This window comes from Nerophis lumbriciformis, linkage group LG17 (genome assembly GCF_033978685.3).
Source record: "Nerophis lumbriciformis linkage group LG17, RoL_Nlum_v2.1, whole genome shotgun sequence".
Taxonomy (NCBI): domain Eukaryota; kingdom Metazoa; phylum Chordata; class Actinopteri; order Syngnathiformes; family Syngnathidae; genus Nerophis; species Nerophis lumbriciformis.
The window spans coordinates 4,321,584-4,347,500 of record NC_084564.2 but is presented as its reverse complement, the minus strand read 5'-3'; the positions used below and the strand labels follow the sequence as shown (position 1 = coordinate 4,347,500).

The following is a 25,917-nucleotide window of genomic DNA, read 5'->3' as shown; positions in this document are numbered from 1 at the left end:
TCCTCGCTTTCTCCCGTGTTGCTGTCGTGTCGTTTTCGTCGGTTTCGCTTGCTCAAACCGATATGGCTCAATAGCTTCAGTTTCTTCTTCAATTTCGTTTTCGCTACCTGCCTCCACACTACAACCATCCGTTTCAATACATGCGTAATCTGTTGAATCGCTTAAGCCGCTGAAATCCGAGTCTGAATCCGAGCTAATGTCGCTATAGCTTGCTGTTCTACCCGCCATGTTTGTTTGTATTGGCATCACTATGTGACGTCACAGGAAAATGGACGGGTGTATATAACGATGGTTAAAATCAGGCACTTTGAAGCTTTTTTTAGGGATATTGCGTGATGGGTAAAATTTTGAAAAAAACTTCGAAAAATATAATAAGTCACTGGGAACTGATTTTTAATGGTTTTAACCCTTCTGAAATTGTGATAATGTTCCCCTTTAACAATGGGAATTTGCGGGGGCTTCTTGCTGCTAGCTTGGCTTCACATAGACGTGGTCTGATTGTTACAGTACTCACAGGCCATCTTAGATCTTCTTTGATCCTCCTGGAGCTGATCATTGGCTGAGTCTTTGCCATTTTGGTTATTCTCCCATCCATTCCAATAGTCGTTTTTCTTTTTCTTCCTCGCCTTTCTGGTTTTGGCTGCCATTTTAAAGCGTTTGATATAATTTTAGCTGAACAGCCTATCATTTTCTGCACTTCTTTCTAGGTTTTACCCTCGTTTATTACCGTATTTTCCGCACTATAAGGCGCATCGGATTATAAGGCGCACCTTCAATGAATGGCATATTTCAAAACTTTGTTCATATATAAGGCGCACCGGATTATAAGGCGCACCTATGTCAACAAAACAGTCAGATAGGTCAGTCAAACTTTATTAATAGATAACAAACCAGCGTTCTGACAACTCCGTTCACTCCCAAAATGAATAAACAGCTGATTTACTCGTGTTACGTAAATCAAACGTGCAATCACAATATAGTAACACGTGAAATAGTGCAGAGCAATAACAATATATCAATAACTCAACGTTGCTCAAACGTTAATGTCACACAACACAACACACTAAATAAAAATGTAAAGCTCACTTTATGAAGTTATAGCTCATTCACAAATCCCTCGAATTCTTCTTCTTCAGTGTCCGAATTAAACAGTTGAGCGAATACGGCATCCAACATGGCCGGCTCCGTCTCGTCGAAGTCGTCATTAATGGAGTCAGTGTGGTTGCCGTTTATTAGTTCAGTGACAATTCCTGCCTTCCTGAAAGCTCGGACCACAGATGAGACTGAATCAGCCCAGGCATTTACGATCCACTGGCAGATAGTGGCGTATGTCGTCTGGCGCTGTCTCCCTGTCTTGGTGAACGTCACGTGTGTTCGCCTTCTGTCATCCACTGTTCCCACGCAGTTAGCAGTCTAGCTTCGAATGCCCCGTTGACACCAATATCTAGCGGCTGGAGGTCTTTTGTCAATCCACCCGGAATGACGGCGAGTATTGAATTAAGCGTGTCTCTTAATGTGATGTTATGAGCTAGCAAATATAACAACTACACTACCCAGCATGCAATGATAGTGACGAGCATGCGCGGTAGCCCTGAGAAGCGTTGTTGTATGCTGGCAGTTAGAATGTGGTTATGAGCACGCTGTGAGTAAACGTTGAGAACTCAGTTAACACGCCTCGTCTGCATTATTTATAATTAGACAGACAACACACTTAATAGGAGCCATTTTGGGGTCTTTACATAAACACACAAATGGAAATGAAACGTCACATATCCCAGCATGCACCGCGCGCTTCTTCTTCTTCTACGGGGAAAAAAGATGGCGGCTGTTTACCGTAGTTGCGAGACCGAAACTTTATGAAAATTAATATTAATATTAACCCATATATAAGGCGCACCGGATTATAAGGCGCACTGTCAGCTTTTGAGAAAATTTGTGGTTTTTAGGTGCGCCTTATAGTGCGGAAAATACGGTAATTTCTTAATCAAAGAACGCTCTTCTTCTGAACAGTGTCTGGAACAACCCATTTTACTCTGTTTTTCAAGGACAAATGCACAGTCAGCATATGCAGCGTCAGTTGCCTTGATCCTTAAATAAGGGCCACCTGTTTAACACCTTTTTATTTTCACATAATCAATGACGTCACTTAAGGAATTTTCTTTTTAACACGCCCCTTTCAGTAAATGATTCAGTTTCACAGAATCAGCAGCATGCATGTCATGCCTGTTGGTTTTCTAAACCTTCTAGGAACGTACTTGCAGTGTAGAAGTTGAAATTCTAACAAAAACAGTAATTTATCTTGCTAGTGATGTGGGACTGCTATTATTTTGAACACAACTGTGTATATATACATATATATATATATATATATATATATATATATATATATATATATATATATATATATATATATATATATATATATCCCGACCCTTTTAAAACTGGTAGGTTTTTATATCGTAAATTTAAAAATATTTAACTTCTACAAATACTTGGTGTTAACAGTTTCCCCCACTGGCTTGTTCTTCTTCGCCTGTGAATAATGTAGTAAAGAATAGCGTGTTGAGATTGGCGCACTGATTACGTCCGCATGCCACAGAAAACTGGTTTCCAATCGCATAATCAAGGTGTGTTGATCCCATTTTTCAAAAGCCAAACACGATCAGATTAGGGTATTTCCGTGTGTTGAAGAAAGCTTATTTTCAGCCAATGTATTTGACAAATCAGACTAATTTGGAGCATAGAAATGTACTGACAGTCAAAAAAGCATAATGAGTTCATTTATTAACTAATATGTGACCTGACAGTATCTTGAGTAAAAAGCTGTATAACCTTGAGAATTAGATTTTCAAGCATCTCTCGCATTTACTTTCTTCTCCAATATGTTTTGATTTAGTGTGGTATAGATCAGTAGTTCATAACCTTTTGGACCTCAGGGCCCAACTTTCCACGACATAATAACGCCCATAATAATCTTACTCTTGATTTTAATCATATTCAATTATTATATCTAACTAGGGCTGCAACAACTAATCGATTAAATCCATTATAAAAATTGTTGGCGATTAATTTAGTCATCGATTCGTAGGATCTATGCTATGCGCATGCGCAGAGGCAATTTTAATTTTTTATATATATATATATATATATATATATATATATATATATATATATATATATATATATATATATATATATATATATATACACACCGTATTTTCCGCACTATAAGGCGCACCTAAAAACCACAAATGTTCTCAAAAGCTGACAGTGCGCCTTATAACCCGGTGCGCTTTATATATGGATTAATATTAAGATTCATTTTCATAAAGTTTCGGTCTCGCAACTTCGGTAAACAGCCGCCATCTTTTTTCCCGGTAGAACAGGAAGCGCTTCTTCTTCTACGCAAGCAACCGCCAAGGTAAGCACCCGCCCCCATAGAACAGGAAGCGCTTCTTCTTCTACTGTAAGCAACCACCCGCCCGCGTAGAAGAAGAAAAAGCGCGCGGATATTACCGTACGTTTCATTTCCTTTGTGTGTTTACATCTGTAAAGACCACAAAATGGCTCCTACTAAGCGTCAGGGATCCGGTTCATGAAAAGACGCAATCTCTCCATCCGCACACGGATTACTATTTCACAGCAACTGATATTCCTGTGAACCGCACTGTGGATACAACGGGAGCACGTACGGTGAATATTCGCACCACAGGGAATGAGAAGTCATCCTTCACTGTGGTTCTAGCTTGCCATGCTAATGGCCAGAAACTTCCACCCATGGTGATATTCAAAAGGAAGACCTTGCCAAAAGAGACCTTTCCAGCCGGCGTCATCATAAAAGCTAACTCGAAGGGATGGATGAAGAAAAGATGAGCGAGTGGTTAAGGTAAGTTTAAGTTTACGCGAAGAGGCCGGGTGGCTTTTTTCAGCAGCTCCGTCCATGTTGATATACGATTCCATGTGCGCCCACATCACGCTGGTTTTAATATATTATTAAAGTTTGACTGACCTATCTGACTGTTTTTTTGACATTCCTTTAGCGCAGTTAGATGCGGCTTACAACACGGGGCGGCTTATAGGTGGACAAAGTTTTGAAATATGCCGTTCATTGAAGGCGCGGCTTATAACCCAGGGCGCCTTATGGTGCGGAAAATACGGTGTATATATATATATATATATATATATATATATACATATATATATTTTTTTAATAAACCTCTATTTATAAACTGCAACATGTACAAACAGCTGAGAAACAATAATCAAAATAAGTATGGTGCCATTATGCTGTTTTTCCCCCCAATAAAATACCGGAAAGGATAGAAATGTAGTTTGTCTCTTTTATCCGATTATTAATCGAAGTAATAATCGACAGATTAATCGATTATCAAATTAATCGTTAGTTGCAGCCCTATATCTAACCTACTTAGAATTTAACAGGATAAACCTCATCAAATAATATGAGAGCATGTATTAATCACAAAGATTATTATCAAGGCTTAGGTCAGACTGATTACAAAAATAAATACTTATCAAGTATACTGCAAAAGAACGTACTCATAAAAACTGACGATAATACATTCAGATACAGTTATGCAGTGCTAAAATAAATACATTCCAAATAAATTAACAATATATATATATTTTTTTAATAAGCTGTGTATAAAGTGCAGCCCATACCAACTACAGCTGAGAAACAGATATTTTTCGCGGCCTAACAATGGGTCCTGGCCCTATGGTTAAGAAACACAGGTACATGGTTGTGTGTCAACTGATCAGTTTCCCGGTGAACAAAGTAGAAATGTATGGACACAATGACTACTGTCAATTGAAACCTATCTTCCAGTTTCTCTTGTTGGGAGACAATGAAATATCAAAGTGCCACTTTGGGAATGACTTTCTTTCATTGTCGTGTGTGTCATGAAAACACAAAGCAGCAGCAAACAGTTTGTGTCCCACATGACGTCTTAAAGTGTGTGTGCGCGCGCGCGGCGTCAGATGTCAAATTACTACTGCTGCACACCTGTTCAACTCGGTGGACAAAGAGTGTATGTATATAGGGAGGGGGGTCCCAGCAGACAGGTGGTATGTTTACACACCTCACCAACACTTGATATCCCACACCTGTAAATAAATCCAGATCTTCTTTCTACTTTTTGAGGAGCACAACAAGGCAACCTGGGGGACCAGAGCAGAGAGGACCCTGTGGGTGTGCATAAACGTACCGACCACTCTGGGTGCAGCAGCACATCGGTGAGCTCCAGGACCAGCGTGTATGGGGGTTGGTAGTAGGGCTCCTTCAGGGGGTCTGGCAGCAGTTTGGGGCTGGTAGGCTCGATGATCATCTGACGCCATGAAAACACAAAAAGAAACATCAACTCAAGACTCAGAGTCAGAGTACCGTATTTTCCGCACTATTAGCCGCACCTAAAAACCACAAATTTACTCAAAAGCTGACAGTGCGGCTTATAACCCGGTGCGCTTTATATATGGATTAATATTAAGATTCATTTTCGTAAAGTTTCGGTCTCGCAACTACGGTAAACAGCCGCCATCTTTTTTCCCCGTAGAAGAGGAAGTGCTTCTTCTTCTACGCAAGCAACCGCCAAGGTAAGCACCCGCCCCCATAGAACAGGAAGCGCTTCTTCTTCTACTGTAAGCAACCACCCGCCCGCGTAGAAGGAGAAGAAGCGCGCGGATATTACGTTTCATTTCCTTTGTGTGTTTACATCTGTAAAGACCACAAAATGGCTCCTACTAAGCGACAGGTTTCCGGTTCATGAAAAGACGCAATCTCTCCATCCGCACACGGACTACTATTTCACAGCAACTGCCTAAAGACTTTCAAGAAAAGCTGGCTACTTTCCGTGCATATTGTAAAAACAAGATAGCTGAAAAAAAGATCCGGCCAGAGAACATTATCAACATGGACGAGGTTCCACTGACTTTTGATATTCCTGTGAACCGCACTGTGGATACAACGGGAGCACGTACGGTGAATATTCGCACCACAGGGAATGAGAAGTCATCCTTCACTGTGGTTCTAGCTTGCCATGCTAATGGCCAGAAACTTCCACCCACGGTGATATTCAAAAGGAAGACCTTGCCAAAAGAGACCTTTCCAGCCGGCGTCATCATAAAAGCTAACTCGAAGGGATGGATGGATGAAGAAAAGATGAGCGAGTGGTTAAGGTAAGTTTACGCGAAGAGGCCGGGTGGCTTTTTTCACGCAGCTCTGTCCATGTTGATATACGACTCCATGCGCGCCCACATCACGCTGGTTTTTAATATATTATTAAAGTTTGACTGACCTATCTGACTGTTTTTTTGACATTCCTTTAGCGCAGTTAGATGCGGCTTATAACACGGGGCGGCTTATAGGTGGACAAAGTTTTGAAATATGCCGTTCATTGAAGGCGCGGCTTATAACCCAGGGCGGCTTATGGTGCGGAAAATACGGTAGGTTTAAAGGTGAACTGCAGTTTTTTTTCGGAATTTTGCCTATTGTTCACAATCCTGCATTTTTAATGCATTCTAACTGGTAAATAAACGTAAATAAAAGTTCACTTACAATGGAGTTAATGAGAAGTCCTCTGTTCTGATCATAAACCATATCAATAACCATCCAAAAAGCACCAACAATACTCCATTTACATTTCGTGAATTGAATGTTAACCAAGTAGTAGTAATATTTTTATTATAAGCGCTAACACAGACAACCTATGACAAACTTTCACAAGCTCTCAGAGCTTGTGAAAATGTATTTTGCATCATAAATAATGCCTCTCACTTTCATAGTAGAAGTATAAGGACATAATCTGACAAGTTGGTCAACTTTGGCATCCAATTTAGACCCAGAAATGGCAAGAGAGACATGAAAAGGGTCGCGAGGACAATGAGTCATTCTTCATCTAAACGGGAAAAAAGCAAGACTATCAGACGTTGTACAGTAAGTTATGTTTGTTGGCTCTCATGAAGTCAGCAGAGGGTAGTTATCAGTGATGTTGTTGAAGGAAAAAGCGAACGAAGTGAAGTTTGTGAAATGAATGCGCCATATGCTTAAAATGAGCAAAATACGTAAATATTAGAATCAGAATCAGAATCAGAATCAGCTTTATTGTCATTACGCAAGGTAACGAGATTGAGGCCATTCCATACAGTGCGATGTGTGCATGCTAGAAAAAAACAAAAAAAACAATGTGCAAATATATAAAAATTTAAAAAATGTAGAAGTGCAATGAATATGGTGTGAAATGAATATATACATGAAAAAACAAAACAAAAACAGGGTGGTTGGTGGAATGGGTTATTGCACCGAAGAGAAGGCAGTTATGAGGGACAATGGGGCAGTCCGTTCAGGATGGTTATGGCCCTGGGGAAGAAGCTGTTCTTTAGCCTGTTTGTTTTGGTTTTAATGCACCTGTAGCGCTTCCCAGAGGGCATTACATGTTATTACTACATTACATATATACTTACAGCATGTATTTAAAACCTTAATGGAGGCGCTTGGATGTTTTTTTTAAGCGCTTTATAGGCAGAATAGAGCGACTCACAGAGAAGCTTTTGTAAGCTGACTTTTGGTCGCATTTATTTTAGGCCTGTTGAGTGATAATTTTTTTAAATTACATTAATTACACTCTTGAATTGTAATTAATCGAATAATCACACTCTTGAATTGTGATTAATCGATTAATCACGGGCTATTACTCGCTTACATAGTTAAAATTTGCTTAAGAAAATACCCCCATTTTTGGACAAAAAGACAATTGTATTGTCAGAATGTCACCCAGGAGCATTTTTAAACTATTTACAAAGTGATAGACAAAGAGCAGCTCGAAGAGGCAACGTGGGTCCCCCCTCCAATGGGCTCACCACCCATAGCAGGGGCCATAGAGGTCGGGTGCAGTGTGAGCTGGGCGGCAGCCGAGGTCAGGGCACTTGGCGGTCCGATCCTCGGCTTCATAAGCTGGCTCTTGGGACGTGGAACGTCACCTCGCTGGGGGGGGAAGGAGCCTGAGCTAGTGCGTGAGGTGGAAAAGTTCCGGCTAGATATAGTCGGACTCACTTCGACGCACAGCAAGGGCTCTGGAACCACTTCTCTTGAGAGGGGCTGGACTCTCTTCCACTCTGGCGTTGTCGGCAGTGAGAGGCGACGGGCTGGGGTGGCAATTCTTGTTGCCCCTCGGCTCAAAGCCTGCACGTTGGAGTTCAACCCGGTGGACGAGAGGGTAGCTTCCCTCCGCCTTCGGGTGGGGGGACGGGTCCTGACTGTTGTTTGCGTTTACGCGCCAGACGGCAGCTCAGAGTACCCACCCTTTTTGGATTCACTCGAGGGAGTACTGGAGAGTGCTCCCCCGGGTGATTCCCTCGTTCTACCGGGGGACTTCAACGCTCATGTTGGCAGCGACAGTGAAACCTGGAGAGGTGTGATTGGGAAGAATGGCCGCCCGGATCTGAACCCGAGTGGTGTTCTGTTATTGGACTTTTGTGCTCGTCACAGATTGTCGATAACAAACACCATGTTCAAACATAAGGGTGTCCATATGTGCACTTGGCACCAGGACACCCTAGTCCGCAGTTCCATGATCGACTTTGTAGTTGTGTCATCGGATTTGCGGTCTCATGTTTTGGACACTCGGGTGAAGAGAGGGGCGGAGCTTTCTACCGATCACCACCTGGTGGTGAGTTGGCTGCGATGGTGGGGGAGGATGCCGGACAGACCTGGCAGGCCCAAACGCATTGTGAGGGTTTGCTGGGAACGCCTGGCAGAGTCTCCTGTCAGAGAGAGTTTCAATTCCCACCTCCGGAAGAACTTTGAACATGTCACGAGGGAGGCGCTGGACATTGAGTCCGAGTGGACGATGTTCCGTGCCTCTGTTGTCGAGGCGGCCGATTGGAGCTGTGGCCGCAAGGTGGTTGGTGCCTGTCGTGGCGGTAATCCTAGAACCCGTTGGTGGACGCCGGCGGTGAGGGATGCCGTCAGGCTGAAGAAGGAGTCCTATCGGGTTCTTTTGGCTCATGGGACTCCTGAGGCAGCAGACAGGTACCGACAGGCCAAGCGGTGTGCGGCTTCAGCGGTCGCGGAGGCAAAAACTCGGACATGGGAGGAGTTCGGGGAGACCATGGAAAAAGACTTCCGGGCGGCTTCGAAGCAATTCTGGACCACCATCCGCCGCCTCAGGAAGGGGAAACAGTGCAGTGTCAACACCGTGTATGGTGGGGATGATGCTCTGCTGACCTCGACTGCGGATGTTGTGGATCGGTGGAGAGAATACTTCGAAGACCTCCTCAATCCTACCAGCACGTCTTCCTATGAGGAAGCAGGGCCTGGGGAATCTGTGGTGGGCTCTCCTATTTCTGGGGCTGAGGTTGCCGAGATAGTTAAAAAGCTCCTCGGTGGCAAGGCCCCGGGGGTGGATGAGATCCGCCCGGAGTTCCTTAAGGCTCTGGATGTTGTGGGGCTGTCTTGGTTGACAAGACTCTGCAACATCTCCTCGGGATCCCCCGGGAGGAGCTGGACGAAGTGGCTGGGGAGAGGGAAGTCTGGGCTTCCCTGCTTAAGCTGCTGCCCCCGCGACCCGACCTCGGATAAGCGGAAGAAGATGGATGGATGGATGGATAGTCATTGATTTGCTCATTTGGAATTGCGCTCCTCCAGTTTTGTACCACGCCTCAGCTGTGGTGACACACATGTCATCTTCTTGCAGGACTTTGTCTTCACTAATGTCAGGTGGCCTCCATGCACCGGCTGTCCATTTTGCAAAAGCATTAATTACCTTTATTTGTGGTACTTTTGTTGACAACATTGACGCAGGTAAACTCCACCAGTGTTGCTTGTCGTTTTCTGTCGATGTAGCATTCTTGCTAACGGCGGAATACTCACGTACGTATTTGCTTTAAGATGCTTTTTATAAAACTTGTGTGCTGATGATAAGAACGTTTACCGCTGCAATACCAACAAATTACCTTATTTGTATCTAAAGTTCCAGCTAATTTTTTTTTAATGCGAAAATGGACATCATCGTCGCTCTGGCTTTCTCTTTTTATCCATTCCTGCTCCTGCCCGGCTGCACCAAATGATAATATAAATACATTCAATAAAGTCAAATACAAATAAGGCAACAAGAGAAGTATCCCACACTTCTCTTTTGTAAAGTAAATGTGAACAGGCGATATGGGCATCTACATCAACTATATGATTTGCCCGAGAAGCTGGATAGGACAAAAAAAAAATAAAAAAAATAAAAAAATAAATAAATACAATTCTTCGCTCTGGCCGTGTGCCGACTTCACTTCCGGGTTTACAAATTGTCATAACAAATAGGGTGATTAATGTTTATCCATACACGCAATCTTTTTTAATTTTTTATTAATCACATGCATTGACATTGACAGCCTAATTTATTTTCTAGTTATAGTGCATAAAAAAGAAAAACAAATGTGTTTTTCCTGTCTTACAAAACCAACTTTTGAAATCAGAAAAACCTAGTAGCCAGGGTCCAAGGGCCGCAGGCCCCGGTAGGTCCAGGACAAAGTCCTGGTGGGGGGTTCAGACTTCGCCCCCCGACGCAAAATGATTATTAGCATTCAGACAGGTTAAAATGTTGCTAAAACCATCACTTTTCTATCAGTCACAGTGACTTTTCAAAACAAAAATATTCCAGCAAAAATCATATGGGTTGATTGACATGTTTATTCTGTAAGCTAACTTCAATAGTTTGAAATTATTTTGACAGTTAATGCCAGTTATCCTGTCAACCTTTCACAAGACTTCAATTTGTTAATTGAAAGTATAAACAGTATAAACACTTTTTACAGTAAACAAATGGTAAAACAGTACTAAACAATTCCATTAAAAAAAAATTGGTGTCATTATTAACTTTCTGTCCAAGCTTGTATAATCTACTGCCTTGTTCAATTGTAAAAAAATATTATGTGCCTAAAATTCACATTTCTATCACAATTATCATACTGTAAACATGGTAAGCTAACTTCATTAAAATTAATAGTCCTGTCAATAGCATGGAATTACAATTCAAATGTAGTTTTTTTGTAAGCCTTTCAAAAGAATTCAAAATATGAAAAATTAATGAAAATTAATTTAAGCCATCAGACACTTGAAAAGTGGCACATCACATCTCTAATGTAATCATTTTAACTTTTCAACAGAAATAGCACTGCAAAAATATTAAGGACATACTTCTGTATTTTGGTAGTTATGCTGTCAACATTTAACAAGATTTCTTCAACTTGGACTTGAAAGCATAAATAGTATTAACACTTTTAACAGTATAACAGTACTAAACAATTCCAATAGATAACATTGGTATCATTACCTTTTTGTTTGCTCAATTATTGCCTCCGTAAATAAAACTTCGGCATTTATCACATCCAAAGAATCTGTTTGGGCGACGAAAAACGTTGAAAGTTTTCCACTTGTATCGCTAGCAACGGCATTAGACTTGTGTTTTTTTGTCCCAACGTGGTCTTTTACATCGCTAATTCCTCCGTGTCCGATCGAAAAATCTTGTCTGCACAAGGTGCAATTCGCGTAGTTTTCACCCTTTTTGGAACGGATAATTATTCCCGGATAGGCTTTTGAATATTCTTTACGGAATGACTGCAGTTTTCTTTTCGGTTTAAGACTCGTAGGCGATTTTTCTCCGGCTGATTCCATGATCGTTCGCTCGTTTGGAAACAATGGCCTCGTGCTTGGCAGCGGTGCTATAAATAGCCTCGTGCATGGCATTCGGAATGGCTCGATAGGAAGTTACGGGAAGCAGTGTCGATTGTCATTGTTGTTACGCGATTTCGTGAATAAAACTTAAAAAAAATAAATTTTTTTTTAGTTAATGAAAAAAATATTTTTTATCACTGCAACCGTAACCCGGAATAAGTTGATGAAAACCGTACTAATTACGGGAAAACCGGAGTAGTTGGCAGGTATGCATAATGATTGTAAAAAACAAGACATAATTCCAAAAAAAAGTGCAGTTTAAGCATGAAAAAACGATTTCCAGACTGATGGCTCATAGGTCATGTGGTCCACTCACCTGTCTGTAGTCCTGGAAGTACTTGAAGGTTCTTTTCAGCTGCTGAACCACTGGTACGTCTGAAAGACAGGGATAAATTGGAGCAAAGGTCAGTCAAGGTTTGGAAATTCAGGTTTGTGTTCATTGCATTAAAAGGGGAACTTCTCTTTATTTTTAATTTTGCTTATCATGCACAATTCTTGTATAAGACAAGAACACATGATTTTCTTTTATGCATTCTAAATAATAAATACATACAATCAAAAGTCTGCTTACAATGTAGCTTCCGGGGGTCGCTCTATTCTGCCTATAAAGCTCTTACAAAAACGTTCAAGCATCTCCATTAAGGTGTTGTATACATGATGTATGTATATATTTAATGTAGTAACAGGCACATTCATGACAACATTTAATATTTACGTATTTTAATCATTTCAAAGACGCATCATGACGTTCACTTTTCCCCCCACAACTACATCACTGATTATTACTCACTGCAGACTTCATGAGAGCCAACAAACATGATAAAACGTCACTTACAGTACAATGTCTGCGGTCATTGGGATGCCGACTGATAGAATCTTGCTATATTCCCGTTTAGATGAAGAAAGACTCATTGTCCTCGTGAAGAAAAGGGGGTAGAACGACTCAAAATCCTCGCAAAGAAAAGGGGTAGAACCAAGTGTATTATTGGGTCTTTTTTTTGTTGCCATTTCTGGGTCTAAATTGGCTGTCAAAGTGTACCAAATTGTCGGATTACATCCTCATCCTTCTACTATCCAGACAAAAGGCATGATTTATGATCTACAATAAACGTCCACAACAAGGTAACGAGGAAGCATCTAACCAGTCAATATTGTCTACATAGGCACACATGCTTGTGATCACGGCGCCGCTATAAAAAGTGCTTATAATAACAATATCACTAATACTTGCATACCTGCCAACTTTTGAAATCAGAAAAACCTAGTAGCCAGGGTCCAGGGGCCGCAGGCCCCGGTAGGTCCAGGACAAAGTCCTGGTGGGGGGTTCAGGGGGGCTTCGCCGACGCAAAATGATTATTAGCATTCAGACAGGTTAAAATGTTGCTAAAACCATCACTTTTCTATCAGTCACAGTGACTTTTCAAAACAAAACTATTACAGCAAAAATCATATGGGTTGATTGACATGTTTATTCTGTAAGCTAACTTCAATAGTTTGAAATTATTTTGACAGTTAATGCCAGTTATCCTGTCAACCTTTCACAAGACTTCAATTTGTTAATTGAAAGTATAAACACTTTTTACAGTAAACAAATGGTAAAACAGTACTAAACAATTCCATAAAAAAAAAAATTGGTGTCATTATTAACTTTCTGTCCAAGCTTGTATAATCTACTGCCTTGTTCAATTGTAAAAAATATTCTGTGCCTAAAATTCACATTTCTATCACAATTATCCTACTGTAAGCATGGTAAGCTAACTTCATTAAAATTAATAGTCCTGTCAATAGCATGGAATTATAATTCAAATGTAGTTTTTTTGTAAGCCTTTCAAAAGAATTCAAAATATGAAAAATTAATTGAAGCCATCAGACACTTGAAAAGTGGCACATCACATCTCTAATGTAATCATTTGAACTTTTCAACAGAAATAGCACTGCAAAAATATTAAGGACATACTTCTGTATTTTGGTAGTTATGCTGTCAACATTTAACAAGATTTCTTCAACTTGGACTTGAAAGCATAAATAGTATAAACACTTTTAACAGTATAACAGTACTAAACAATTCCAATAGATAACATTGGTGTCATTACCTTTTTGTGGCTAAAATCCAAATGTATCCAAAGAATCTGTTTGGGCGACGAAAAACGTTGAAAGTTTTCCACTTGTATCGCTAGCAACGGCATTAGACTTGTGTTTTTTTGTCCCAACGTGGTCTTTTACATCGCTAATTCCTCCGTGTCCGATCGAAAAATCTTGTCTGCACAAGGTGCAATTCGCGTAGTTTTCACCCTTTTTGGAACGGATAATTATTCCCGGATAGGCTTTTGAATATTCTTCACGGAATGACTGCAGTTTTCTTTTCGGTTTAAGACTCGTTTGCGATTTTCCTCCGGCTGATTCCATGATCGTTCGCTCGTTTGGAAACAATGGCAACTGGTGCCTCGTGCTTGGCAGCGGTGCTATAAATAGCCTCGCGCATGGCATTCGGAATGGCTCGATAGGAAGTTACGGGAAGCAGTGTTGATTGTCATTGTTGTTACGCGATTTCGTGAATAAAACTTAAAAAAAAATTTTTTTTTTAATGAATGAAAAACCGTATTTTTTATCACTGCAACCGTAACCCGGAATAGGTTGATGAAAACCGTACTAATTACGGGAAAATCGGAGTAGTTGGCAGGTATGTACTTGGTTAATATTCAAGTCACAAAATGTAAATGGAGTATTGTTGGCAGTTTTTGGATAGTTATTAATTGGGGGTTTTGTGGGCGGACTGGATGAGCTCCCATTGGCTCCGTTGTAAGCGTACTATTATTTACGAGTTAGAATGCATTGGGGAAAAAAAATACATCCGTTGTAGAGATGCGCGGTTTGCGGGCACAACCGCGGAGTCCGCGGATTATCCGCGGATCGGGCGGATGAAATTTTAAAAAATTAGATTTTATCAGCGGGTCGGGTCGGGCGATTGAAATTAAAAAAAATTAGATTTTAAATAGATTCAGGCGGGTGGCAGTTAAACCAATTGGGAAATATATATACATAGTTAAATGTTGTTACCCACATACGAAAAACGAGCAGGCACCTGCAGCATATGCCACAACAGAAGAAAAAAAAAAAAGAGATGGACACTTTTACGGAGCGGAGAAGGCCCCCGACGCCTCGCCGGGGTCCGGGACCGAGGCCCCTTCCCCCGAGAGGGCCCCACAGGGAGCCGTAGCTGAGGCGATCCGCGAGAAGGGCCCGACGCACGTCCACGGTCACCACCGCGCCCACCGCACAGACACCTCGCCTCGTCCACCTTCGCCGCGGCCGGCGTCACGCGCAGCAGGTAAGCAGCTTACCTGCCCGCCACCCCCGTGGCCGGGGGCTCGTAACAGGGGTCACTCTGCGCGCTCCGCCCGCGCAGCTTACATGCCCGCCACCCCTGTTGCCGGGGGCGCGTAACAGGGGTCACTCCGCACGCAGTGCGCTCACGAAAGGGGTGGGGCTCACCCTGGTTGATATAGACAGCAGCTAGGACGGTGGCCATGGAAGTTGGAACCCGCTAAGGAGTGTGTAACAACCCACCTGCCGAATCAACTAGCCCTGAAAATGGATGGCGCTGGAGCGTCGGGCCCATATACCCGGCCGTCGCCGGCAGCGAGACGCGCTTGGATGTGCGCTCAGCGCGGCTCCCATATGATTGCGCACTGGTGTGCGTCTGGGTCGTGACAGCGTGGCACGCGAATGTCTGTGCTGCATTGGATCAGTCTCCTTTCTTTAACAGGCAAAAGCTTTATAACCTCACTAATGCCTTGCATCGTCTATATTAGATATATAACAACGGGCGGGTGCGGGCGGATGCAGTTCTGATCAAATGTTAGATCGGGTGGATTGCGGATGGTTGACGACTTTCTGATGCGGTTGCGGATGAAATAATTGCCTATCCGCGCATCTCTAATCCGTTGTCATGTGATTGTGAACGATAGGCAAAATTCCCCAAAAAGTGCAGTTCCCCTTTAAGAGTAGGCTGCATTGGTCATTTCCGTAATACAAGAATCAGCTCTTATGATTTATATCCATTAACAAGTGGGGCTACACAAGCCCAGCCCATGTCAAGTATCCACCTCTACCAGCAACATCAGCCAGACTAGCGCTACCGAGGATCATCCTCGGGCGTCTCGGGTGACACAACAACATCAGCCAGACATTATATGACTTTGACCTGAAGCGGGTCCATGGACTCTTGACTGGACTGACGACAGCTGAGTGATTATTCAGCGTTAGCGATGCAACCTGCTGATGGCTGGGCTGACAAGCTAGCTCGCTGCTAATGACACCCCCAGCTGCCGACGCGTTAATGGCCAATAATAATAAAGACTGCGCTTCCCATGGGGCTGTGGGCTCCTCACTACAAACACAATTACAATAGCAGCACGCACGTGCCCGCTCTCTAAGCACACAAACGCTGACGCTAGGACGCTGCGGTCCCCAGGGGGACTCCATCCCCCAGAGTTCATAGCAGCGTGCTCAAGCAGGAAGCGGCGGCCATCTGCCACAGACCTATTACCATTACACATTTCACATGTTCACTGTGATATTGGAGCGCATCATGTGTTAAGATAGGAGAAGCAAACACTTCTCTATATGATACTGTGCAGTTGTACAAGAGAGTTTTTGACACAGCTCTCGTTAGTTTTAGATCAATTTGTGCTATTAAGGTATTTGTGGCACTATTTCCATTAAGACTGCCAATGTGGCGTAAAAGAGGACGCACAACAAAGTGTGGTGATCACATCTCTCATCACTATGCTTGACTGCACACACACAGCGTGGGACTGTAAGCGTGGCTATAGGGTAACTTCTCCCTCGGGACCCCAGACCAAACATGCGTGTATCACACTGCATCACTATGATATCATCCCTGCGCATACATGGGATGCGTGTTTGGAGAAGATTAAGACGGGGGGGTCTTTTATCATGGTAATCAAGGAGGGCGGGACAGATGAGATTAGTGATGAAGGAGTGGAAGTGATGGGAGGATGCATGGAGGAGGAAAGCACAAAGAGGGCGGGTACCAAATTTGTCATCCTGTCAGTCTTCTTGAAAGCGGGACATAATTACCACATTAGTGTGTACTTGTTATTTCAGAAAAATTTGAATGTTGCACACGTGGTGGCAGTCAGAGTTAGTCTTGAATCTTCTCACTAATAAGAGTGTGTGATGCCACACTAGCAGATTTTGGTCCACTTTAGTCATGTGCAGTGTTGGGACTAACGCGTTACAAAGTAACGCCGTTAGTTTCGGCGGTAACTAGTAATCTAACGCGTTATTTTTTATATTCAGTAATTTAGTTACAGTTACTACATGATGCGTTACTGCGTTATTTTACGTTACTTTTGATGTAGTATCGGCTAGAAACAGAAGCGCTGCGGTGTCGTTCTTCTGAATCTTCCTCTGTCACAAGCCGGAGAGAAGAAAAGAGGCACGCTCTGGGTGTGTGGGTGTGGGGAGGGAAGGCACACAAATGATCCGCGGTTTGATATATGAAACAAAAACAAAAAAAGTTGTTGTCACGTTCAGTCCACACACAGCGCGGTCATGGCGAGCGGAGTAACAGAGGAGCTTGAACGCCCCGCGCCATTGAATCGGTGTGTTTATAGGTGCAGACTCGGTTGTGCAAAACGAGGGTTTTAAACACATGCTGAACGTGCTTGAGCCACGTTACGACATCCCGTCGCGCACCCACTTCAGCAATAAGATTGTGCCAGATCTTTATGAGCAGGAGAAGAAAAAAGTTGTGGATGAACTATCCCGAGCATCATCTGTTGCGCTCATGACAGACGGGTGGACGTCCAGGGGAACTATAAGCGCTCACTTCATCACAGCAGACTGGGAGATGAGAAGACACGCCCCCTCTACGAGAGTCACCTTGCGCAGGTACTGACACAAGCAGTGGAAGATAAAGATATCCCAGTCACACGTGATAATGCCAAAAATCAAATAATTACAGAGAATGAGGCAGGACTGGGACCACAGATAGGTGCTTTGCATATGTAGTGAATTTGGCATCACAGAAGGGAATCTCAGTCAATAGGATGGAGTGCCTCCTTGGGAGGATCAGGAAGGAGATTTCCTACTTCCACCCAAGCACAACAGCTGCTCATGTGCTTAAGACAAAGCAAGAAATGCTAAAGCTGCCTGCTCATACATGATGTCCCAACGAGGTGGAACTCCACTTATGATATGTTGGAGCAGCAGGCAGCTATATACTCTGCATTGACCCACAACACCCTGAAGACAAATGTCACCCTGTCTGATGATGATGTGAGAGTGGCAGATGAGGTCCTCCAGGTGCTTAAACCCCTCAAAAGTGTTACATCTCTACTGAGCACTGAAACTTCACCATCTGTGTCAATGATCCTGCCACTGAAAACAAGGATTCTACAATCCATGGCTCCAAGTGTGGAAGACAGCAGCATCACTCCAGATGTCAGCCTTTATTTCACTACCTATGTTTCAAGGAAGATGATGTGCCTTCTTATGTTGCACTTAAACTTGTTTTTTATTCATGGTCATTGGTCCAAGTTTAAAGAAAGGAGGAATGCCTTTTTATGTTGCACTGATTTTCATTAATTATGTTAAAAGGAAAATAAAAATGCATGTCAAGTTGATCAACAGATTGTATTATTCTCCAGTGCAATAACAGTACTGAAATGAAGGCTAAAAGGGCATTAATGGGAGCTTTAAAAAAAAAAAGAAGAAAAAAAGAAGTAACTAAATAGTTACTTTTCACAGTAACGCATTACTTTTTGGTGTAAGTAACTGAGTTACATTTGAAATAAAGTAACTAGTAACTGTAACTAGTTACTGGTTTTCAGTAACTAACCCAACACTGGTCATGTGTGAAGTTAATTACAACCACAGTAATCCAACTCATGTGTGAACCAAATACCAAACCATTGGATCCTAGACGAGCGCCTGATACACTATATAGCCAAAAGTATTTGGCCAAATGCCTTGACTCACATGAACTTGAAGTGCCATCCCATTCCTAACCCATAGGGTTCAATATGATGTCGGTCCACCTTTTGCAGATATTACAGTTTCAACTCTTCTGGGAAGACTGTCCACAAGGTTGCGGAGTGTGTTTATAGGAATTTTCGACCATTCTTCCAAAAGCGCATTGGTGAGGTCACACACTGTATTTGTCGAAAAGACCTGGCTCTCAGTCGCCGTTCTAATTCATCCCAAAGGTGTTCTATCGGGTTCAGGTCAGGACTCTGTGCAGGCCAGTCAAGTTCATCCACATCAGACTCTGTCATCCATGCCTTTATGGACCTTGCTTTGTGCACTGGTGCACAGTCATGTTGGAAGAGGAAGGTGCCTGCTCCAAACTGTTCCCATAAGGTTGGGAGCATGGAATTGTCCAAACTGTTTTGGTATCCTGGAGCATTTTATGGGTGAAATAGAGGACCCTCGCTCGATCTGTTGACTCAATTGTAAGCTATTTATTTACGATTCAAAATGCATTAAAAAAAAAGCCGGGTGTTCTTGTCTTACATAAGGATTGTGAATGATAAACAGCACATCTCTTTCCAATGTTTGCATATTTCCAGTATGACTTATCTGATGATATGGTCAGAGTGCAGAAGTGTTCCCATTCTGACCATACGACCTCAAATCTAAACGGCCGTCTGAAATTGTGGCATTTTGTGATGTTTATACGGTATTTTCACATACTTTGCAGACTGTAAATACAATTGGATACGGTTTAATGGATGCAGTGAACCATAATTAAGCATATAAAGTCAACTTAATTTTCCATTCTACTGGTAATTTAAGTGCAAAACTCATGAATTAAGTGGTGGACCTGTATTTTCACTTTCACTTCAATTTTATTGACAGTTTAGTTGAGAAACATATTCCTTATTATTTATTTATTTTAGCACAACATAATTGTATGTAAATGTGTCTTTTGTAAGTTATTGGAGTCTTTTCGTATGCAGTACCATACCTGCCAACTTTTGAAATCAGAAAAACCTAGTAGCCAGGGTCCAGGGGCCACAGGCCCCGGTAGGTCCAGGACAAAGTCCTGGTGGAGGGTTCAGGGCTTCGCCCCCCGACGCAAAATGATTATTAGCATTCAGACAGGTTAAAATGTTGCTAAAACCATCACTTTTCTATCAGTCACAGTGACTTTTCAAAACAAAAATATTACAGCAAAAATCATATGGGTTGATTGACATGTTTATTCTGTAAGCTAACTTCAATAGTTTGAAATTATTTTGACAGTTAATGCCAGTTATCCTGTCAACCTTTCACAAGACTTCAATTTGTTAATTGAAAGTATAAACACTTTTTACAGTAAACAAATGGTAAAACAGTACTAAACAATTCCATAAAAAAAAAAATTGGTGTCATTAACTTTCTGTCCAAGCTTGTATAATCTACTGCCTTGTTCAATTGTAAAAAATATTCTGTGCCTAAAATTCACATTTCTATCACAATTATCATACTGTAAACATGGTAAGCTAACTTCATTAAAATTAATAGTCCTGTCAATAGCATGGAATTACAATTCAAATTTAGTTTTTTTGTAAGCCTTTCAAAAGAATTCAAAATATGAAAAATGAATGCAAATTAATTTAAGCCATCAGACACTTGAAAAGTGGCACATCACATCTCTAATGTAATCATTTGAACTTTTCAACAGAAATAGCACTGCAAAAATATTAAGGACATACTTCTGTATTTTGGTAGTTATGCTGTCAACATTTAACAAGATTTCTTCAACTTGGACTTGAAAGCATAAATAGTATAAACACTTTTAACAGTATAACAGTACTAAACAATTCCAATAGATAACATTGGTGTCATTACCTTTTTGTGGCTAAAATCCAAATTTATTCTATCAGACTGATCATACTGCAAAAATGATATGGTAACTTTATGATAAGTTTACTTCATTAAAATGTAATTCAATAGCATCATAGAATTAAGAAGTAATAGAATAGTATGATAGTTATATGTTACTTGTTTTGAACATGTTATCGTTATCACAAATAAAAAGATATACTGTACACAGAAATTATTTTTGATTTGATTTATTGTTTATGTAATAAAAGATTTACTTAAAATGTTATGTTTTGTGAGTTTTTTTATGCTACGAACTGTACTTACCGGCGATGTAAACCGAAGGAGACATTTCCGTAATGAAAGCTGCAACACCCTTTTTAGATCCCATCATCACTGCAGCATTATCGGCAGCAAAGCAAACCAAATTCTGCCAAGGAATTTCGTTTGAGTCTATTTCTTCCGCGAGTATTTTGTAAATGTTTTCGCCTGTGGAAGCCGTATCGCATTCCCTCAAAGACAGAAGTACTGACAATACTTTTCCAATGTCGTCATCGAAATATCGAACACAAGGTGCAATTCGCGTGGTTTTCACCCTTTTTGGAACGGATAATTATTCCCGGATAGGCTTTTGAATATTCTTCACGGAATGACTGCAGTTTTCTTTTCGGTTTAAGACTCGTTTGCGATTTTTCTCCGGCTGATTCCATGATCGTTCGCTCGTTTGGAAACAATGGGCTCGTGCTTGGCAGCGGTGCTATAAATAGCCTCGCGCATGGCATTCGGAATGGCTCGATAGGAAGTTACGGGAAGCAGTGTCGATTGTCATTGTTGTTACCGTATTTTTTATCACTGCAACCGTAACCCGGAATAGATTCATGAAAACCGTGATAATTACGGGAAAACCGGAGTAGTTGGCAGGTATGCAGTACATTTGGTTAGTACTTATTTTTCTAAATCGCCTGACCTAAACCTAAGGTTTGCATGTAGATAAAAATGAATCTTTGTGATTAACACATGCTTTTATATCTTTTGACAAGGTTGTACACTGTAAGTAGTTTAAATATAATTGTTGAATACAATTAAAAGAGTGAGCGTAAGATGACTAATTCAGTGTTAATATTTGAGTGGCCCTCTGCATTAGAAAAGTTGGGCCTTGATGTCTAAAAAGACTATCATTAAGGGCGATTGAGGGTGAGAACTGTTTGAAAAGAATAACAAACCAGCTGGGAAGCAAAGGCCTGAGCAGATAAACACCATGGAATCAGCCTGATGAGCATCAGCACCTGCACAAGTGATCACCCACGTCATACCCAAACTGTTGACCACAAGCAAGCCAACATTCCTAAAGCTTCTCTGAGTCAACATCACTGACCTTCTCTATAAAACTGCTAGATTTAATAGAGAACTGACACTTTATAGGTGAAGTCTCTAATCACATTTCCTCAATCGGGGAGAAAACAGTAGCAGGAAATATGAGTAAGCAAATGGGAAGAAGAGAATTTAAGGAAAGAAGGGAAGGAGGGGGAGCAGAGGAGAGGAAGAAAGAGGCCACTTTCCTCTTCATTCATCTGCTCTAACGGTCCTCCTTTCATAGTCAAAGTTGTGTCTTTGTGCAAGGGGCCTCGCTGAGTGGACCTGTCACTTCACGACTGCCCGTGTCCGTCTCCGACTAGCCCCGGTGGGCCCAGCCGCACCAAACGAGTTCTCGTTCTGAGAGGGACGGACTGGCATAAGACACACACACACAGTCTATCCATCCATCACAATAAACAAGAGGGTGTAAACATGCCGGCACGCTAATGTTTAATTAGCAGCGGGAAAAGCGAGAGACCATAGTTGATTTGAACATGGCTGGACGAATTTAGCAACTAAATTGTACAATAAGTGACGGACAAATGGGGACAGAGAGAGATGGAGAGGGAAAACAAAGGAGGAAGGAGAAGCAGGAGAAAACAAGCTGAGGCAGGAGAGAGTGAGAGCAAATTAATGGAGGAAAGGAAAGAAAAGGAAAGGAAAAAGAAAGGGTGGCTGAGGAATGTAAGGAGGGAGGGCCAGAGGTGAGAGGGAGCTAACAAGGAAGGAGGTGCACATGGGGAGGAGGAGTAGCGAATGATGGATGGAAGAAATCAAAACACAGAGAGGACTTCAGTAGATGGATGAAGGAGGGAAATGTAGAGATGCATTGTGAGGAGGGAGGGTGGCGTTGGGGATATTAGGGGCTCCAAATCAGGCCCAGCATCTGCTGCACAACACAACCTCCTCCTCCTGCTCTTTTGTCAATCGTCTGTTTTCTATGGGTGACAAACGGCAGTGTGGGCCGGACTCTTTAATGTGTGTTTGTGTGTGTGTGTGTGTGTGTGTGTGTGTGTACCTGCTGTTAATGTTCACCACATGAAGAAGTGAAATCACATGTCAGGAATGCGATGGCTGTTCCAGTAAACAAGCACTAAACCACGGTTTGATTACAGCACATGCAAACACAATTTACAACATAAATACGTCCATGCAAACAACATGCCTTAAATCCCTTCAACAATAACAAATCATGTTTTTATTAATGATGGTGTTATTGTGAAGACAGCATTTGAGTTTATAAAAGAAGACAAGAATAACCAAAAGTTATTTGATTTCAGTTCAATTCCGACTAAGAGACCAATTATAGGCTTAGGAAGTTTTAGCAGCGGATTTTCTTTATTATCTGACTTGGGGACAAGATCCTGCTCCAACTGGAGGAGTTCAAGTACCTCGAGGTCTTGTTCACGAGTGGGAAGAATGGATTGTGGGATCGACAAACAGATTAGTGGTAGGCCTGGGCTGATAACACATTTTGCTGGATGATACAGAATATTGTCCCACAAATTATTGCTGATAAACAATAATATTGTCTGCATTATTTTGAAACCAAATTAACCACTAATGTAACTATAATAATATTGATAATAAATATTACCATTATTATTAGGGCCCACATGGCCCATTGTATAAGGACTCCCAAAGGGAGTCCTTATGCAATGGGACATAAGGACCTATTGAATTTCTAAGGTTTTATTATTATTATTATACCGGCCGCCTCTTTGAGCACTAATTTGACCCACTTAACATGCTTCAAAACTCACCATATTTGACCCACACGTCAGGACCTGCGAAAATTGCCTTTTGATAAAAAAACCGAACCGCAAAACTCAAAATTGCGCTCTAGCGCCCCCTAGAAGAAAAAAAAAACTAGACTGCCTGTAACTCCCACTAGGAAGGTCGGAGAGACATGAAACAAAAACCTCTATGTAGGTCTGACTTAGACCTAGATTTCATAATAGTACATTCTCGGGCTAAAATCAACAGGAAGTTGGCAATTCCCCCTTCAAGACAAAAAAGTACTAAAAACAGTCACTTTTGCCTCTTTGAGCTGTAATTTGACCCCCTTAACACGCTTCAAAACTCACCAAACTGAACACACACATCAGGACTGGCTAAAATTGCGATCTAATAAAAAAACCTAACCCCAAATCTCAAAATTGTGCTCTAGCGCAATTTTTTAATGAAACACACAAAAAACTGCTCCTCGGATGAAAAAACTGACAAAACTGCCTGTAACTCCCACTGGGAAGGTCGGAGAGACAAAACCAAAAACCTCTATGTAGGTCTCACTTAGACCTACATTTCATAAATTGACAACCCCCAGCAAAAATCAACAGGAAGTTTGCTATTCCCCCTTCAATACTAATTTTTTGTCAAAACCGGTCACCTTCCTTCAAAAACTATCTCCTCTGAGCGTGTTTGTCGTTTCGGCTTCAAACTAACACAGGAGAGGGATTAAACCCTTGTGTATAAAATAACAGAACAGCGTTTTAATACCTGCTCCGGTTTTGATTTTATGACCCTTCAAAAACCCGCTGCGCTGATGCTGCTGCGCTGCTGTTTTTTTAAGATGGCTGCTTAAAAGCAGGAATCACCAACGTGCCCACACAATGCAGACAAGGTAGGTACACTAGACAAAAGTCTTGGGACACTTCAGACTAAAAGTAGACAAAAGTATTGGGACACTTATGACTATCACTGGACAAAAGTATTGGGACATTTAGGACTAGCACCTGCCAAATACGCGGGCCCGACCAATGCTGCTTGCAGCTTTAATTATTATTATTATTGCAAGTAAACTTTTCAAACACAATAAACTTGTATTTCTCATTATTATTGTTAACGATTCTAATTGGACGGTCAAGAACTTTCAATTATCCTAAATAAGTAAACAAACAATAAAATAAAATAGACTCCGAATCTTTGTTAGCAAAAGATGTACATCAAGGAATATTGAACATTTTAAAGTGCAGTTTTTTTCTCCAGTTGCAGGCATGTGAGCAGCCTATGAGAAAAAAAAAAAAAGAGGAAAACTGACGAAAAAAAGTGGAACATTTCTATCGGCACAAAGTGCTGCGTCGTAAGTCCCGAAAGTAATTTTTCTTGAATAAAGACTACATTTCCTGCAATTGGATGCATTTCTACACTATTTTACCTTTAGATGTGTTCTCATCTACCATCCATCCATCCATCCACCCACATCGCTGTTTTCCATAGTCTTCCCTCAACGACCAGGTAATACAAAGCACGCGCTACCTTTTTTTAGAGCCCGCATTCTCGTTGTCTCTCCTTCGACAAATGGACAAAGTTTTTCGGTAAGTAGAATCACAGCTGACCTGGACATTTGAAAGTTCTCTTGCCGTCTGAAAAGTGTCGTATCCGAAATAGCTGCAATCGCTTTCTCTAAACTCCTATTGGCCAAGTAGAGTATGTTAAATATTTCAAGTAAATTCAAATAATACTTTCTATATGCCAAACAAGTGTTGAATTTCATTGTCAAATTAGAGTGATCACAGCATCTGTGTATTTACAATTTTACAATCACTTGATTTAACCGCGTAAAGCTGGATTTTCTCGATTATAACCACTTTTTGAAGTGGAGTAACCATTTCTAAGATGTTTGTCTTTCCGCTTACAGATTACTCAAAGAGAATAGTCTGTAAATCGAGAATTTAATATGAATTGACTCGTTCGCCCAAGAATCAGATCATATCATGAGTGGATGAAAGATTCACATCCCAATTTTGCAGTAAAAGCATACTTGCCAACCCTCCCGGATTTTCCGGTAGACTCCCGAAATTCAGCGCCTCTCCCGAAAACCTCCCGGGACAAATTTTCTCCCGAAAATCTCCCAAAATTCAGGCGGACTCAGGTCCTCCACAATATAAAAAAAGCGTACCTGCCCAATCACGTTATAACTATAGAATGATGGAGGGCGAGTTCTTGGTTTCTTATGTGGGTTTATTGTTAGGCAGTTTCATTAACGT

At 41.5% G+C, this 25,917-nt stretch overlaps 1 protein-coding gene across 1 annotated transcript in view; it reads right to left on the bottom strand.

Annotated features, from left to right (window-relative positions):
• Positions 1-25,917, bottom strand: part of timm50 (translocase of inner mitochondrial membrane 50 homolog (S. cerevisiae)) — a 100,767-nt gene that overhangs the window by 24,546 nt on the left and 50,304 nt on the right. The window contains exons 5-6 of the mRNA XM_061972281.1: positions 12,054-12,112; positions 5,226-5,345 (exon numbers count right to left, since the gene is read on the bottom strand). Of these exons, the coding sequence (XP_061828265.1) occupies positions 5,226-5,345; positions 12,054-12,112 (179 nt within the window). The remainder of the gene's footprint in view (positions 1-5,225; positions 5,346-12,053; positions 12,113-25,917) is intronic.